Source organism: Lithobates pipiens, unplaced genomic scaffold (assembly GCF_037356315.1).
Source record: "Lithobates pipiens isolate NorthernLeopardFrog02 unplaced genomic scaffold, aLitPip1_a1.2 Scaffold_16, whole genome shotgun sequence".
Classification (NCBI taxonomy): Eukaryota; Metazoa; Chordata; class Amphibia; order Anura; family Ranidae; genus Lithobates; species Lithobates pipiens.
Genome location: NW_027507748.1, coordinates 77,131,557 through 77,146,187, shown reverse-complemented (window position 1 = coordinate 77,146,187; position 14,631 = coordinate 77,131,557). Strand labels below are relative to the sequence as shown.

The following is a 14,631-nucleotide window of genomic DNA, read 5'->3' as shown; positions in this document are numbered from 1 at the left end:
TGTTTGTATTGGTATGACACAAAAAAGTGGAGAAACAAGAAGCCAAATCTGACACATTCCACGCAAAACTCCAAAAATGGGCCAAACAAAATTGTTGGCACCTTCTCAAAATTTTAAGAAGTAATTTGTTTTGTATTTGTAATTAAACTCACCTGTATCAATTAACAGGTGCTGACAATGTAGAAATCAAACCAGTAACCAGTTAAGATGGTAAAACATTGACTCAACCTTTCTGTTGTGTGTTTCTGTGTGTCACATGGAGCATGGAGAAGAGAAAGAGCAGCAAAGAATTGTTTAAATATTTGAAAACAAAAATTGTGGAAAAGCATGTACAATCTCAAGGTTACAAGTCCATCTCCAGAGATCTTAATGTTCCTGTATCCACTGTGTGCAACATCGTCAAGAAGGTTACAGCCCATGGCACTGTAGCTAATCTCCCTGGACAGAGACAAAAGAGAAAACTTGATCAAAGAGTTTTCCAAAACTTACCTGAGGAAGCCAACATTCATTTGAGAGAATGTGCTGCGGACAGAAGAAACAAAATTACAGCTTTTTGGTAAAGCCCATCATTGTACTGTTTTCAGAAAAAGAAATGAGGCCCCCAGAAATGGTTTAAGACAAAGTGCTGAAGAGTACCTAACTGGCCATTAATGAGTCCAGATCTCTCAGAGCTCTCAGAGGGATGTCAAAACAGTTTGAAAAAGGAACCCTTCCAATCTGAGAGGCCTGGAGCAGTTGGCGAAAGAAGAGTGGTCTAAAATCCTAGTAGAGAGGTGTAAGACACTCATTGATGGTTACATGAAGCAATTGATTTCAGTTAGTGTGGGGTGTGCTACAAAATATTAAATTGGGGGGAGGGCAATAATTTTGTCCAATCCATTTTTGGATTTTTGCGGGGAACGTGTCAGATTTGGCTTTTTATTTCTCCACTTTTTGTGTCATACCAATGCAAACAAAAGAAATAAACATGAGAATACCTAAATATTTGTAATCGTAACACTTTTCTGGGCAAAGTGGTGCATTATCTGACAGAAATGCAGGGGGAGGGGCAATATTTTTGGCTATATATATATATATATATATATATATATATATATATATATATATATATATATATATATATATATATAATGTTTATTGGTGGTTTACTTACTAACGCACCATACACATGGGCAGAATGCCGGTTAAAAAAATTCTGACATACCCGTGTGTATGTCATGCTGTCTGTTTGGCCGGCTTCTGGTGGATGTGCTTTCTGGAAAATCAGCAGTTGATCGACTCCCGATCAGCGCTCTCAGCCAATGACAGATAGCACTGATCAAAGTGTTCTGGTGGGGGGCTTTCATCCTGTCTGAATGCAGCAGCTCAGAGGTGGAGATTGCTAAACTAACCTTGCATGATTAGTACAGCAGCTCTGCCAGTAGTGTGTACCAGGCTTAAGAGTAGTTCACTGCAATATGTATTATTCTATTATATCACAATAGTGCAAATATACTTACTTATTATATTATCAGCAGATCCACCTCCTGCTGAGTCAAAGATGAAGCTCTCCAATAATCAGAGGGCATGTATTTTGTGGATTGCATAGCTATAGGTCTCAGTCGGTGCATGTCAGACCTTTGCAGAGAGAACACTACTCCCACACAGGCTTTTTAGTAATTCTGCATTTAAAATAAATTAACTGTAAGGCCGCGTACACACGGGCGGACTGTTCGCCCAACCTTGTCCGCTGAACAGTGTTTGGGCGGACAGTCCGCCCGTGTGTGGGCTTTCAGCGGACAGTTTCAGCGGACAGTTGGACGGACAAAGTCTTTCGGAAATTCCGAAAAACTGTCCGCTGAAACTGTGTTTGAGCGAACAGTCCGCCCGTGTGTAGGCTACTTTCGAAATGAGCAAACTGTTCCCGCTCGGAAAGTCCGCCCATTTCGAGCGCGTGTACAGGTAGGCGGGGCCCGCGAAGGAGACGTCGCGGGCTCCGCCGCCTGGAATGGGCTTAAAGGGGAACCCCAACGCCGAAAAAAATCGGCGTGGGGGTTCCCCCAAAGTCCACACCAGACCCTTGTCCGAGCACGCTACCCGGCCGGCCAGGAAAGGGGGGCGAGCGAGCGCGCCCCCCCCTCCTGAGCCGTACCAGGCCGCGTGCCCTCAACATGGGGGGGTGCCTTGGGAAGGGGGGGGCCGCGCGGCCCCCCCACCCCAAAGCACCTTGTCCCCATGTTGATGAGGACAAGGGCCTCTTCCCGACAACCCTGGCCGTTGGTTGTCGGGGTCTGCGGGCGGGGGGCTTATCGGAATCCGGGAGCCCCCTTTAAGAAGGGGGCCCCCGGATACCGGCCCCCCACCCTATGTGAATGAGTATGGGGTACAATGTACCCCTACCCATTCACCTGTGAAATAAAGTACAAAAAAAAACAACACAGGGAAAAAATATTTTATTGCACAGCTCCGGGGGTCTTCCGTCTTCGGGGGTCTTCTCGCCGGACTCCTCCGCTATCTGTGTGTAGCTCTTTTACTAGCGGAGGAGTCCGGCTTTCTTCCTCCCCGCCGCCGGCCTCTTCTCCCGACTTCGGGGGTCTTGTCCCCCTCTTCGGTTCTTCTGCCGGGCCACCGCGCCTTCTAATAGCTCTTTTGCAGGCGGTGGCCCGGTCTTCTGTCGCCGCTGCCTTCCGTTCTTCTGTCGCCGCCTTCGGTTCTTCTGCCGGGCCACCGCGCCTTCTTGTAGCTCTTTTACAGGCGGTGGCCCGGTCTTCTGTCGCCGCTGTCGTCGCCGCCGCCGCCGCCTTCCGTTCTTGTTCTTCTTCTTGTTCTTCTTCTTCTTCTCCTGGAGATGTTGACTCGACGAGCTCTCCGGCCGGAATGCCAGAGCCGCGCTGTGCGGTCACTTATATAGTGACAATGGGGCGGTGTCACATGGTATATGTCACATGGGTTGGTCACATGGGTTGATGTCACATGGGGACTATGACATCGTAAGGGGGCGGGGTCACCATGTGACCAACCCATGTGACATATACCATGTGACACCGCCCCATTGTCACTATATAAGTGGCAGCGGAGCGTGTCCCTGGCATTCCGGCCGGAGAGCTCGTCGAGTCAACATCTCCAGGAGAAGAAGAAGAAGAACAAGAAGAAGAACAAGAACGGAAGGTGGCGGCGGCGGCGACGACAGCGGCGACAGAAGACCGGGCCACCGCCTGTAAAAGAGCTACAAGAAGGCGCGGTGGCCCGGCAGAAGAACCGAAGAGGGGGACAAGACCCCCGAAGTCGGGAGAAGAGGCCGGCGGCGGGGAGGAAGAAAGCCGGACTCCTCCGCTAGTAAAAGAGCTACACACAGATAGCGGAGGAGTCCGGCGAGAAGACCCCCGAAGACGGAAGACCCCCGGAGCTGTGCAATAAAATATTTTTTCCCTGTGTTGTGTTTTTTTTTGTACTTTATTTCACAGGTGAATGGGTAGGGGTACATTGTACCCCATACTCATTCACATAGGGTGGGGGGCCGGTATCCGGGGGCCCCCTTCTTAAAGGGGGCTCCCGGATTCCGATAAGCCCCCCGCCCGCAGACCCCGACAACCAACGGCCAGGGTTGTCGGGAAGAGGCCCTTGTCCTCATCAACATGGGGACAAGGTGCTTTGGGGTGGGGGGGCCGCGCGGCCCCCCCTTCCCCAAGGCACCCCCATGTTGAGGGCACGCGGCCTGGTACGGCTCAGGAGGGGGGCGCGCTCGCTCGCCCCCCTTTCCTGGCCGGCCGGGTAGCGTGCTCAGACAAGGGTCTGGTGTGGACTTTGGGGGAACCCCCACACCGATTTTTTTCGGCGTTGGGGTTCCCCTTTAAGCCCATTTCAGGCGGCGGAGCCCGCGACGTCTCCTTCGCGGGCCCCGCCTACCTGTACACGCGCTCGAAATGGGCGGATTTGCCTCCTCCTTACGTGGGCGAGTCCGTTCATTTCAAAAGTTGAGCGAACTGTTTGGCAAACAGTTCGCTGAAACAGTCCGCTCGTGTGTGGGCAAGTCCGCTCATGCAAATTTTGAGCGGACTGTTTGCCGAAACTGTTTGACGAACAAGGTTGGGCAAACAGTCCGCGCGTGTGTACGCGGCCTAATACTTTGCTGAATAGCAACAAATGCTGTGGTTGTAGAGGAGATAAAACCTCCCAGAGGTCAAGCGGTTAAATATATTCCCATATATCAGAATACCTAATGATGTTAAACACTTCACGCCCGCCGTATGCAGAATAACACCTGGGAAGTGGTTCTGTTATCTTGACTGGGCGTCATATGATGTCCGCATATCCGATCATGATAAGAAGTAAAGGAAGGGGAATGGAGCTCTGGTAGGGGCTACTAGTGAAGTGTTAAAGGGCAGTAGTAGGAGTAAAAAAGGAAAATAACTTTCATGTGGCAGTTCAAAACAGTTTCATCAGTCCAGACCTATATTAATAGGTTCTGGTGTGTGTTGCAACCAGCAGCCAGCTCCTGAGAGCAGAAGAGACTCTTTAGCATGGGAGAGAGAGAGATAGAGCAGCGCCGCTCTTAGCCCTTGTACACACGGTCGGACATTCCGAACAACAACATTCGGAACAACATTCCGAACAACAAAATCCATCGGATTTTGTCCGAAACTGGTGTTGCATATACGCGGTCGGACAAAGTTGTCGGAAAATCTGATTGTTTGAACATGAAGACATTCGTTCGTTATGACGGGATTACGTTGCGGCTAGTAGCCAATAGCTTTGGTCTCGTAATTTTATCTGAGCATGCATGGCACTTTGTCCGATCGGAATTCTCTACAAACGATCAGACAAAGTCCGATCAGATCATGTTGTCGGAAAATTTTATATCCAGCTCTCAAACTTTGTTGATCGGACATTCCAGCAGAAAAAGTCAGATGGAGCCCACACACGGTCGGATTATCTGACAACATGGTCCGATCGGACACTTTCCATCGGAATGTCCGACCGTGTGTACAAGGGCTAAGAGTAGTTCAGTTAAAACAAGGCTTTAATCAGTTTTAAAAGTTTAAACTCACATTTGAGTAGATAAAATCAGGCATAGGGAAGTTCTCTTTGCCGTCTTCGGTTGTCCTCCGGTTTCCAGCTGGGCTGCGGTGAGGAGTCAGACCCCGGTTGCTTCCGGTGGCATCCTTAGCTCCAAGGTTTGGATTTCCCACAAAGAGCACATCAGCAGGTATGTCAGTGGGAGATGTCAGATGCTTGAGAACAGGGGGCGTATATCGCTCGTGTTCGAAGCATGCGTGCTTTTTCATCATAAGCATCATCAGCACCCCACATTCTCCCAATAAAAAAGCCTTCATGTTCCCACCACTGTGCCAATCAGTGCCCACCACAATGCCAATCAGAGCCCAACAAAATGCCAACCAGTGCCCACCACAGTGTCAATCAGTGCCCATCAGTAACAACTGTCAGTGACACATCAGTGCCTCCTCATCAGTACTAATCAGTGCCGCCTGTCAGGGCCCATCACACCCACCTGGCAGTGCCTATTACAGTTGCCTGTCAGTGCTCATCAGTGCTGCCTGCCAGTGCCCATCAGTGCCGCCCATCAGTGGCCATCAGTGCTGCATATCAGTGCCACCTATTGGTGCCCATCAGTGCTACATATCAGTGCCCATCAATTATACATATCAGTGCCCGTCAGTGCTACCTTATCTGTGTCGACTCATCAGTGCCCATCACTGCCACCTCATCAGTGCCCATCAGTGTCGCCCCATTAGTGCCTGCCAGTGAAGGGGAAAACAAAATTTTATGACAACAATTAAGAAAAACGTTTTTTTTCAAAAATGTTGGTCTTTTTTAACGTGTTTATCAAAAAATAAAAAAAATAAAAACCCCAGAGGTGATCAAATACCACCACAATAAAGCTCTATTTGTGGGAATAAAATTATAAAAATGTTGTTTGTGTACAGTGTTACATGACCACACAATTGTCATTCAAAGTGTGACAGCGCTGAAAGCTGAAAATTGTCCTGGGCAGGAAGGGGCGAAAGTGCCTGGTATTGACGTGGTTAAACAAACACTTTTTTTACGGTAACAAAGCTAAGTAACACAGTCCAGGCTAGAAGTGAATTAACTCAGAAAACTTTAGTTTGTAGGAGGTTCAGTGAATCCAGAAAAAAGTCCAGTAACACCAAGCATAGTGCTAAACTTCATTGAGGTCTATAAGAGATTAATCTTGTTACATTTTCAGGCCTTTTTCCAAGCCAATTTAAAAACGTTTATTTAAAAAGGGTACAGCCATCTGGGCACTACTATGTGGGACATGTACCAATGCAGAAAAATGAAAGAAAATACTGTGAGGAATTAATCTTTTAATGTAGCATATAGGGAAACATTGAAAATGCATTATCCCTTTAAAAACATGTTTATGATTCCTTAAACTTGCATGAGAAGTTGTGGATGCAGTTCAATGTACTACTTTAAAAGTGATGTTGTTTGTGGCTGTAGCAGTGCAATTGCTAAATGACAGATCACAGCCAGCTTTTTATTTTAACTGGCTTTGGATTCTAATTGACATAATTGTACAAATACGCTGCATGAATAAGAGGTATACACACATGCACAAAAGTAATTTATTATAGAAAAAAAATTGTCTCACACTGCTGTAAATCCATTGTCAGCATTGTCTGGTGATTTAGATCCATGTCAATCATGATGAACAATGACTGCCAACTTGCTAAAAAAGAAAGAAAACAAAAAAATAACAAAACAAAAAAAAAATACCCCTCTGCTCCAGGTGACTGCTCACCATTAATTGAGCAAATATAGGCATACCCATATTTGTTCAATGACATCAGTAACGATGCCCTGTGATGTCCTTGGCAAAATATGAGCATTACATCACTTGAGACACCCTTCCCCATTTCTTTACATTCAGATAAAGGGCAAAGGGGCTGGGCGCTGCTATTCACAGTGACCATCATTAGTGGATGTGTAGACTTGTTTTTTCAGTGGGCGATCTAGATCATTGTTCATCAAGATTGACATACACCTACATTGCTGGACAATTTGATGATAATGAATTTATACCTTTATTTTCAATCATCTGCACTATGTACCCCTTACTCATTCATATGGGGGCAGTATCTAAAGGCACCTTTATTTTAAATAGGGCTCCCAAATTCTGCTAAGTACCCCTGGCTCTCCCCATCAGTATGTGAACCCTGGTGAGGTACCCCTCACTGCTCTCTTTCCTTCCTTTAACATCCACAACAGACCAATAATGAGGCCCCTTGTAAAATTAGCAGGCTCCTAGATGTCCTTTTCCCTAAATGAATTACAGGGCTAGTTGCAAACCCTGCATTTCCATGAACCCTAACTTCATCCCTTCCTGCCTAGCTTGCCAATGTTCACCCACTTCTACTTTCAGTTCAAATGATGGATCCCCATCCAGCTGATGAATGTCAACAAACCAACTGGGCATCCTGTGTGATGTCACACAGAACTTCACAAACACTAGGTGGCCGGGCAACAGTCATTTTGTGGCAGTAGCACTATCACTTGCATGAGCAAACTTGACAAATATAGCCAATTCTTTGCCAGATTGCAGACAGACTAGTCTTGGGTCCAACTATTGCTCTTCACTAGTCCAAAATTTGGTTTGCACAATTGTGAAAAGATGACTTCTTTGCACTTTTTGTAATATTCATTTATTTATGCAATCGCAATCATTATTTATTTATTCATTTATTTACTGATTTTGTTTTAGTGCTGCACTTTTGTATTTGTTCACATTTCCATATTAATTATATTTGCACAATACTGGAGATCTAAAGCACATTTATGAAATCACTATTATTTGCTTAATATTTACAGCATTTATTGATTTTGTATTAGCACCAACATTCATGTATCACAAACATTATTTTACCTAGCTGTAGACTCAAGCAGCAATCTACATGTTAAAATAAATTAAATACTGTCATTTTTTCTAGAAATGGGAGAATGATTGAAGAAAATGAAAAGTATTTATTAAGAGATGATAACACAGAATTAACCATTAAGAACATTATTAACAGTGATGCAGGATCCTATACCTGCAGAGCAACAAACAAAGCTGGAGTCACGGAAAAACAGTCCTTTCTACAGGTGTTTGGTAAGTCTGTTATATTATGTACTGCTGGCATCCCTTACAACATTAGCTGTTGCAGATAAAAAAATAACATGCTAAAACACTTATTAAAGTGTATGTAAAGGCCATTTTTTATTTTCATTTTGAATAGCATTGGGGGAAGGTTAGACCACCTTTGAGCTTCTATTGCTGCCCTTTCTTTTTCTTTTTTGCTTTACCTGCTGGTAAAATTAACCTTAAGACCCCTTTCACACCACACCACCCATTGCGTCGGCGGTAAAGCGCTGCTATTTTTAGTGGCATTTTACCGCCGGATTTGTGGCACTTTTACCCCCCACTAGCAGCCACGAAAGGGTTAAAACCGCCAGCAATATGCTGCAATATTGCGGCGTTTGGCGGCGGTAATACAGCGCTGCCCCATTGATTTCAATGGGGAGCAGCGGTGGAGGAGCAGTAAACACACCGCTCCTTCACCGCTCCAAAGAAGCTGCTGGCAGGACTTTTTTCTGATGTCTTGCCAGCGCACCGCTGTAGTGTGAAAGCCCTCGGGTGCAGCTTCTTTAGGGCGGATTGCAGGTGCTATTTCTAACGCTATAGCGCCTGCAAAACACCCTGGTGTGAAAGGGGTGTTATATTTGTCCTGGTGACCATTGTCTTAAAGACAAAAACATCAAGGTAAGAGATGAAGAAAGAATTTCCCATAGAGACACCTACTCTCTGTGATGGGAATTCTGTTTCCTCTTTGTCACTATCTTTCCTTCTGTGCCCCTAAGGCAAGAAGTGAAGGCAAATCTCTTCAGCAGGACACAAAAAAAAAAAAAACCTGTTGGGAATTTTAACTTTCCATACTCTATTTAATACTAACAACATTTTGACTTAATATACTGAAAAGCAAACAGTGCAGCGCAAATATATGTAAATCATTATTGGCATAAACATTCATTTAAAACAGTTCAAAACCCCAATAAAAATGATAAAAAAAATTCCATAAACAGCAGTAGATTACACGCAAGAAATATCAGATGCAGCAGCACCCAAGGTGAATGAGCCCACCACCAGCATGCAGATTGCTCGCTCACCTCATTCAATTTACCCCTGAGCCAACAGGAAGGTCAACAATCACTTGTTCAAACTTCAGGAGATGGGCATTGCAGATGTAAGTGATCCCGGTTGTCCCGATAGTCACATCCACACCAGTCAGAATAAAAAGATTAAAAGAATCTAAGTGCTCTCCATTAATTTTAAAAGCCCATTCTTTAATAAGTAAAACAACTATAAGAATTCCTCTTGTTTCCAGCATAAAATAATACACAGTATTGTGTCTAGTGACCAGTGGTTGTCCATCCAAGTGAAAGCTTCAAAAAATTATTTTTGTTATAGCATCAGAAAGTATTATTTGAATTCATGGCAAACACAGATTTTTGGATCAGATTTATCTTAGTTGCTCTCCTCGAGATTAGTTCTTCATGCTTAAACACATGGTTTAAATTTGCTAACTGCTTAAATACGGATTTATTTCCTGTCTTGGTAAATACTATATTACATCACTTTTGTTAAATGTGTCTATGCCATGTTCTTATTCTAACAGTTTATATGCATCTTGGTATTTTACTTACTCAATAAAACTTTATAAAACCAAAAAAATAATAATACACAAATCTGATCGCTGTGTTGGCTCATCTGGATAGCAACAGGTGACGTCACAAGCCATGGCTCCTCTTGCCGTACATGTTACGTCCTACAGGACTTCATCAGTGGGAATTTAATATACTATATGCTTTAAAAGGGTATTTTACTTTACCAATAAAACATTGTTATGCCCCATACACATGGTCGGACATTCCTACCACAAAATCCGTCTTATTTTTTTAGACGGTTTTAGGCCTAAACTTGTCTCGCATACACACGGTCGCACAAAGTTGTTGGAAAATCCGATCGTTCAGAATGAGGTGATGTACAAAACGTATAACAGGACTACATAGAGGCCAGTAGCCAATAGCTTTCGTCTCCAAATTTTTTCTGAGCATGCATGGTACTTTGTGCGTCGGAATTCTCTAGACACAATTGGAAAAAGTCCAATCAGATTTTGTAAATCCAATTGGATTTTTGGAAAATTTTAGATCCAGCTCTCAAACTTTTTCCGTCGGAAATTCCGACAGAAAAAGTCCGAACACGGATTTTATGACAACATAATCCGATCTGACTTTTTCCATCAGAATTTCCGACCGTGTGTATGGGGCATAACATTTGCTTTCTGTTCATGTGTCCTTTGCTGAGATAAACATAATAGAAATAAAATTTCTAGCAGATAAAATAAGACCCCATCTTATGGCTGCAGCTTAAAAATTAAATGGGGAATTCAGCAGGTGTAGAAATCTCAGCAATTAAATCTTCAAGATATATAAAAATTCAGTGGGTTATTTAACAATCTCTAAAAAAAAATGCTAATGGACACCACTAGAGGGCATTGTAGATGGGATATGGTCTGTTCATACTGTATATTCCAGTACAATTGTAGCCATGAGAGGTTGCTACAGAAAGTGAAATGAAGGTGAACACTCAGCTGGAATGCTACAGAATTGGTGTCTAAGACTTGTGGTTATCAGCAAATCAGGTTCCCAATGAAACAGTTATTTTAGCAGGCTGCAGGAACATTTCAAAATAAAAAAACATGGGGTGAAAGTACATTTATCTTTTTAGAACTCCTTGATAATCAAAATACTGTAACTGTGAAAGAATTATCACCTTTGAAAGTTGAAAAATAAATAATTTGCAAGTATGTGAAGTGTTATGTTTTAGGCAGTAAGTAATGTGATGACTAATGTGTGATTGCTGTTAAATTAATACCAAAAAAAGACAAAATGTAAAATAATGAAAGTTGTGAATGAGCAGGTAAACTTTGTTTAAGAACCTTAGCAGGCTGCAAGATTTTCTTTGTGTCATCGTTCATAGGGTAGCTGTACATTTAGGGTGGGTCTTTCTATGAGCAACAGAGCATCGTCGAAATACCAGGGCTCTAGTTCAAGATCTTTACTCTTATGTCCACCATTCCGGAGTTAACGTCTCCAACTCTTTTGACCACCTGCAGCTAACATTTTGCATTACTACCTATACCTGAAATCCTCAAAGCTTATAACCCTTTATTCTTACTTAACCCTCACAACACATTCACTCCCCCTTTTACCGTGCACAGTAGATCTACTCTCCTGTGCAAAAAAGGGATTTAGCCAAACGCTCAATGTGTTGAGGATGGGGTTTAAAAAATGTCTAGGCTGGCCCTATGAGCCCCCAAGGGCCGAGTTGCAATTACCTCTATTTCCTCTGTTTTTACATCACTGCATCTATCTTAAAAAACTCAGGACCAACCACAATCATCTGCATACTTTGATCAATAAGGAATGTAAATCCTGGAGATGTTTAAGTTGGAGAAATATAGGAATCTGGTGTTCTGTTGGCATTTCTGAAATCATACATTACTACTACTTGCAAAAGTACTTCACTTAAGCACTTTTCATTAAATCTGTTTTTAGCTTATAATAGTGTTTCTGAAGTGAGAAAAGGGTTTACTTTCTCAGTTGTAAGGGCACACTTGCTAGTATTAAGGTCTTTCTCTTACAATAGAAAAAAACACGTAACTCTTCATGCAATGTCTATTACATTTCCCTATATTATGGGGAAAACACATATAGGAGAGTTTTATGTTCGGGCTGCACACCCAAAACAAATACTATGGAAAGATTCCCCCAAGATGTTTTAATGCAAAAAGATATCAAGATCAAGGCATAGGAATTATATGAAAATCTTTATTGGAAAGAATTTACAAAAAATTCTGGTTATGAGGTACTTTATTCCATTTTTCAGCGGTAAATATAACATCATTGTGTCCATGAAATTTAGTGGACGATGTAAAATGTCTTCTGAAAACTGATGTTAAATGTATTCTTTTAGAGCAAACTATCCCCCAGAAGAAGACCACGACTGAATAGGTCAAAACACATCAGAGTTCCATACCGTAGAATTATAGAATAACTATAACTATAGCTCTCATAAATGTGTTTTGCCCATAATATATATATCATTGGGTGGTTAAATATGAGCTGTGTGGTGTTTTTCAACTGTTTTAACATCTGTGTGTTGCAAACTATTGCAAGCAGAGATGGATCTTCAGGCTGCAGGCTATGACTTACCCAGGCCTGAATGAGTCCATCTCATATGCTCCCTTTAACCACTTGCTTACTGGGCACTAAAACCCCCTTCCTGCCCAAAACCAATTTTCAGCTTTCAGCACTGTCACTCTTTGAATGACAATTGCACGGTCATGCTACAGTTTACCCAAATAACATTTTTATCATTTTTTTCACATTTTTTCATATTGATTTCTTTTGATGGTATTTAATTGCTGCTGGGTTTTTTATTTTTTTGCTAAATAAAACAAAAAAGGACTGAAAATTTTGAAAAACAAAAAAACAAAACAGTTTCATAGTTTGTTATAAAATTTTGAAAACAGGCAATTTTTCTCCTTCACTGATGTGTGCTGATGAGGCTTCACTGATGGGCACTGATAGGCTGCACTTATGGGCACTGATAGGCAGCACTGATGGGCACTGATAGGCAGCACTGATGGGCACTGATAGGCACTGATGAGGTGGCACTGAAAGTTGGCACTGAGATGTGGCACTGATGGTTGGCACTGATGGTCACTGATGGGTGTCACTTAAGGGCACTGATAGGGCACTGATGGGTGGCACTGATGGGCACTGATCACAGGATAGGTGGCACTGTTGGGCACTGGTAGGTGACACTGATAGGCAGCATTGATCTGTGGCACTGATTAGGAGACACTGTTGGGCAGCACTGGTGGGCATTGATAGGTGGCACTGTGGGCACTTGTAGGTGGCACTGATGGGTACTGATAGGTGGCACTGGCAGGTGACATAGTGGGCACTAGCAGCGGACACTGGTGGGCACAGAAAATGCAGCCACAGCTTTCTGTTTAAGGGACTGATATTCCTCTGACAGAAGCCAGTGATCGGCTTTTTTTCACCTCACGCTGACAGCATGAGGAAAAAAATGCCAATTACCGAGCTGTTTCTGTTTACATCACATGATCAGCCGCCATTGGCTGACAGCTAATCATGTGGTAAGGGGCCAGATCTGTGATCAGCCAAGTCTCATAGACTCGGTGATCACAGAGCGCTCCACGTGCAACCTGCAGGGTCAAACAGACAGCTCTTGCTCGGGAGGACGTCATGGAAGCCCTCCTGGCAATTAAGGCTCCTGCTGCAGCTGTCTTTCAGCTATAACGTAGGCTGCAAGTAGTTAAAAAGAAAAGGTTTTGCATCAGGAAAAGCCTAACAAGTTTCCTTTATTGCAGCTTGTAATATAATATAAATGGTTAAAAAATCTATTTTTATAATTAGTCGTGCGGATGGGTGAAAATATTGAATCACACAGCTCTTTAGAAAAAAATACAAAATAAACAAACTGTATTGAAAGTTTATAATGTTTAATAACAATGCATGTTTCAAGTTATTACTGTCTATGATTTGTTTTGTTGTAGATTGCAGTAGAGTTGTGGTCTGTCCATTGGCCTCTCTTGGATGGTCTTTAGCCCCTCTTGGCTTCCCGGCAAGGTAGGGGGACTGCGTCAGCATTCCCCCTCGCATGCTCCTATGGCGACCGTACTTTTTTCGGCTACAAGGTTGAGCACTACCGGCGTCCTTTGGTCATCTCCGGACGTGCATGCACACATGACGTCACGCGTCTTTTGGCGGAGGTGACGACAATGGCTATCACCTTCTAGGATGCCTAAGGAACCACACAGTGGCTGCCCACATTGTGGCCAGGACGCCTCTATCTTGAGAGGAGGAATGTGGTGCCTGTACCCAATTACCCAATCCTCTATAATTATAAGAGGCATGATATCAACACCGGGCTGCATAGGGATCAATGCATGATCCCTTGCATGACCTGGCTGGACGTTCATTATAAATGCATGGCTCAATGTAAGTATAGCATCTCTTATGCAGGACCAGCTGGCTCTTTGCCTTAATTATCACGGGTTGGTTCAAAGAGGGATTCCACCTACAAAAAAATATTAAAAGCCAGCAGCTATATTACAGCTGCTGACTTTTAATAAATGGACACTCACCTGTCCCAGGGTCCAGCGAGACTGATCGATCGCTCGGCTCTTGGCTGCTGCCGCCGCCATTCTCGGTGAGGAAATCAGGAAGTGAAGCGTTGCGGCTTCACTTCCCGGTTCCCTACTGTGCATGCGCATGTTGTCTCTGGGACCCGTGTGTGTCCCAGCAGAAAGCGCGGCGGGACAGGAAACAGCATAGATTCCCGTGGGAGTCTATGCCTGGAAGTGGGTGCAAATACCTGTCTTAGACAGGTATCTGCACCCCCATCCTCGCTGAAAGGTGCCAACTGTGACACCAGAAGGGGGGAGGGTTCCGATGAGCAGGAGTTCCACTTTAGGGTGGAACCCCACTTTAAGCTGTAAGCATTATAGGATACTCAATTTAAAACTATATTTAGTACTA

At 43.6% G+C, this 14,631-nt stretch overlaps 1 protein-coding gene across 5 annotated transcripts in view; it reads left to right on the top strand.

Moving 5' to 3' along the window:
* The window catches only part of NCAM2 (neural cell adhesion molecule 2), a 506,619-nt gene that overhangs the window by 306,071 nt on the left and 185,917 nt on the right, over window positions 1-14,631 (top strand). For all 5 annotated transcript variants that reach the window (XM_077480043.1, XM_077480044.1, XM_077480048.1 and 2 more), the window contains exon 7: window positions 7,950-8,110. In XM_077480043.1, the coding sequence (XP_077336169.1) occupies window positions 7,950-8,110 (161 nt within the window). The remainder of the gene's footprint in view (window positions 1-7,949; window positions 8,111-14,631) is intronic.